A 3,816-nucleotide genomic window follows, 5' to 3' on the forward strand; every position below is an offset into this window, starting at 1 on the left:
GAACAGCAGCCTGCGTGAGGTGACCAGGCCGGCAGAGGGGGGCAGTTGGGGGTGACCAGGCTGGCAGGGGGGGGGCAGTTGGGGGTGACCAGGCTGGCAGGGGGGGCAGTAAGGGGCGACTAGGCTGGCATGGGGGGGCAGTTAGGGATGATCAGGCCGGCAGGCAGAGGTGGTTAGGGGTGACCAGGCTGGCAGGGGGGGCAATTGGGGGTGACCTGGCTGGCAGAGGGGGCAGTTAGGGGCGATCTGGCATGCAGGCATGTGAGCAGTTAGGAGCCAGAGGTTCCAGATTGTGAGAAGGATGTCCAACTGGCAGTTTAGGCCCGATTTCCAGGCTCAGGCCTAAACAGGCAGTCAGACATCCCCCAACGGGTCCCGGATTGGAGAGGGTGCAGGCTGGGCTGAGGGGACCCCCCTCCTTGTGCACGAATTTCATGCATCGGGCCTCTAGTAAAATTATATCGGTTTCAGGTGTACAATTCTATAACACATTATCTGTATACTAGAGGCCCAGTGCATGATTGAATCATGCACGTGTAGGGTCCCCTACACGCTTTCGCTTATGGGGAGCTGGGTGCCTGTCCGCTGGTGCACCAGGCGCCGGAGGCTTCTGAAAGGCCTGCTGCCTGAGCGGACAGGCACCCAGCTCCCCCGCTTTTGATGGTCCACGCGGCGGGACGTCAGCTCGCTGCCCCAGAGGCCCCTTCTGTGCCGCAGCACAGCCATGGTGCAGATGCTGAGCTCGTGCCACTGCTGGTGACACAGCTCAGCATCCCGCCCACCCAATCAGCTACCCCGGCCACCCCGAGTCCCGCCCCCCCGCGTCTCCTGGCCAATCATGGGCATAGCAAAGGTACGGTCAATTTGCATATTTGTCTATTATTAGGTAGGATTGTATTGTGTGTTCATCACCCAAAGTCAAATCTTCCATTAGCATTTATCCCCCCTTTATCCTCTTCTACCCCCCCACCCTGTATCTCTCTGGTAATCACCATACTGTTGTCTGTCTATGAGCTGTTTTTTTCTTTATCCCTTCACCTTTTTACCTAGATCCCCAGCACCCTCCCCTCTAAGAGTTGTCAGTCTGTTCTCTGTATCTATGAGTCTGTTTCTGTTTTGCTTGTTAGTTTATTTAGTTCATTAGATTCCACATATAAGTAAAATCTTTTTTTTTTTTATAGAGAGGGAGAGAGAGGGTATAAGTAAAATCTTGTATAATTTTATTAACCCCAATAAATTCAATAAAAAGACTGGGATACATACATATGTACAAAAATTATTTGGAGTCTAGAGAAAGAAAGAAATATAATTAAATCTACTACCACTTTCTCTGGTTAAGGCAGGACTGTCTAAATCAACTAACAAGTACAGAAGGTCCTTAGGTTACATCGGAGATCCGTTCCTACAGCACGACATAATGCAATTTTCGCCGTAAGTCAGAACCCACCTACATAAGCACCTACGTCACTCACATGGAGCATATACACAGCAGTAATGAAGTGAAACAGTAAAAAAAATTTAAAAGAAAGATAACAATTCCTGACCTTTACTTGTGGTAAATAAATAATAAAAAACATAAAGCACATATATACATACGTCGAAATGATGGAACTTTTAAAAAAAATAAATAAATGGGAGATGGCGACGTAACCACGAAGCAACGTATGTAGAGTCTGACGTAATCCGAGGATTGCCTGTATACCACTATTTATCTAACACTTTTAAATACAATAAAGTATTTAAGCTTTTAAAAAATTTTATTTATTGGTTTGAGATAGAGAGGAAGGGTGATGGAGAGAGAGAAACACCACTTTGTTGTTCCAGTTTATTTATACACTAGAGGCCTGATGCATGACAATTTGTGCACTGGGGGTGTGTGTCCCTGCACCCTCTTGTAATCTGGGGGATGTCCACCTGCTGGTTTAGGCCCGCTTCCCAGGGGATTGGGCCTAAGCTGGCAGTCAGACATTCCTCTGGCAGCCTGGGAGCCCTCGGGGGATGTAAGACTGAAGGCTTAGGCTCGCTCCCCAGAGTGGCCTAAGCCAACAGTTGGACATCCTTAGCGCTGTTGAGGAGCTGGGAGAGGCTCCCACGACTGCCGTTGTGCTTGCAGCCTTCAGCCCAGCTTGTGGCTGAGTGGAGCGCCCCCAGTGGGAGTGCACTGACCACCAGGGGGCAGCTCCTGTGTTGAGCGTCTGCCCCCTGATGGTCAGTGCACATCATAGCGACCAGTCCTTCCAGGTTCCACTATTAGGGTCAATTTTCATATTACCTTTTTATTATATAGGATTTCAGTTATTTATACATTGTTTCTGGCATGTGCCCTGACTGGAGATTGAACCCACAACCTTGGTGTATCAGGATGATGCTCTAAACAGCTGAGCTATCCGACCAGTATTAGAGACTTTATATGTTATCATAGGACTGCTGACCAGCAAATATTACAGTCTTGAGTGTCCTGTGTCTATGCTCCTCAGGATGGTCCAGATAAATTCAGTTCTGGTAGAAGGCTTGCTGGGAAAGTATTCCTTGACAGAGAGAGAGAGAGAGAGAGAGAGAGAGAGAGAGAGAGAGAGAGAGAGAATGAATATCACATATTGACCCAGAGATGGGTGATGGGAAACTCAGCAGAGACTGATGCAACAAATGCCATCCCCTGCCCTGCCCACAGCCAGAACTGGACTCTTACCTGGCCACAGATCCTGCTGAGGGGGGCGGCAATGCAGTTGGACTTTGTGCCTGGGACCTTAAACCTGACAACGGCCCGATTCTGAGAGCCCCAGGACTCAAGGCAGCAGTGCTGGAAGCAGGGCCAGAAGGTGCAGTTGCGGCCACAGAGGCGGGTATGGTTCAAGGGCAGGATGCTGCCCTCATCACAACACTGCTCCAAGGGGTTGTAGATCTCGTCCCCACACCTGGGCGCTGGATGGCACACCCACAGCCCAGTATCTGAGCAAGCCAGAGCAGAATGGGTTCCAGGGCTGGTCTTAGACCTTGGAAGCCTCCTCCCACCTAAAGTACCACCTCCTCCCTCCTCCCTCCTCCCTCCTCCCTGCACCATTCTCACCTGTGAGTCCTTCTGAGCCTGAGAACAGGAGTTCACAAATGAAGACGGCAGCTGAGAAGCAGAAGGGGAATGAGAATAATGCTGGAGAGTAGCCTCTGGTCACTGTCTTGGGGCCCAAGACAATGCCAATGAGCTCCTTTCATTGCTAACAGCTCGGAGTGGATTTTGAGACGGACTCTGGGTGGCAGGAAGGGCTCTGGGAAAAGCTAAAATTCTGAAATTTGCAGATTGGGGGAGAGATTGTAATGCAGTCAAACATGTTACGGGGGCGAGGTTTAGGGGGTGGGAAACCAATAGTAGAGTAGGAGAGAGAATTAAGTTTGGGGTTCAGAGGTACATTACGGGTGTGATAATACATACGCTAGACTTGGGGGCTGGTGCCCTCTTACCAAAGATTCTGGGCACCATGGTTCTGGATGATCCTCCAGAGTAGTTGATGGCAGAGCAGCAGCAGCAGGAGGACTAGGTGTGGGACCGTACACTCTGACTTAGATACTAACAACATGGGCAGGGCTACCAGAAGGGGGAGGGGCATGAAGAGTCATAGTTGCATGGGAGAAAACCCCATGCCAACATTTTAATAAGTTGTTCCTAAACCAGTTCCAACTGATTTCCATCTTTCCAAAACTCAGGGTGAATGCTACTTAGGAGCCTTTCCATGTTGTGACGTGGGGAACCCAGTTAGCAAAGACTCATTGGCACGTCACCAAATGCTGGCTCATCCTAGACTTCCCACACTTCTCATACAC

At 49.9% G+C, this 3,816-nt stretch overlaps 1 protein-coding gene across 1 annotated transcript; it reads right to left on the reverse strand.

The window, feature by feature from the left end:
• Window positions 1-1,207: 1,207 nt before the first annotated feature.
• IGFL4 (IGF like family member 4) lies at window positions 1,208-3,538 on the reverse strand. The gene is made up of 4 exons (XM_028135177.2): window positions 3,457-3,538; window positions 3,068-3,118; window positions 2,690-2,949; window positions 1,208-2,528 (listed from the first exon to the last, which is right to left on the reverse strand). The coding sequence occupies exons 1-4, from the start codon at window positions 3,473-3,475 to the stop codon at window positions 2,442-2,444; spliced, it is 417 nt and encodes a 138-aa protein (XP_027990978.1). The 5' UTR covers window positions 3,476-3,538; the 3' UTR covers window positions 1,208-2,441.
• Between the last annotated feature and the right edge of the window lie 278 nt (window positions 3,539-3,816).

This window comes from Eptesicus fuscus, chromosome 21, assembly GCF_027574615.1.
Source record: "Eptesicus fuscus isolate TK198812 chromosome 21, DD_ASM_mEF_20220401, whole genome shotgun sequence".
Taxonomy (NCBI): Eukaryota; Metazoa; Chordata; class Mammalia; order Chiroptera; family Vespertilionidae; genus Eptesicus; species Eptesicus fuscus.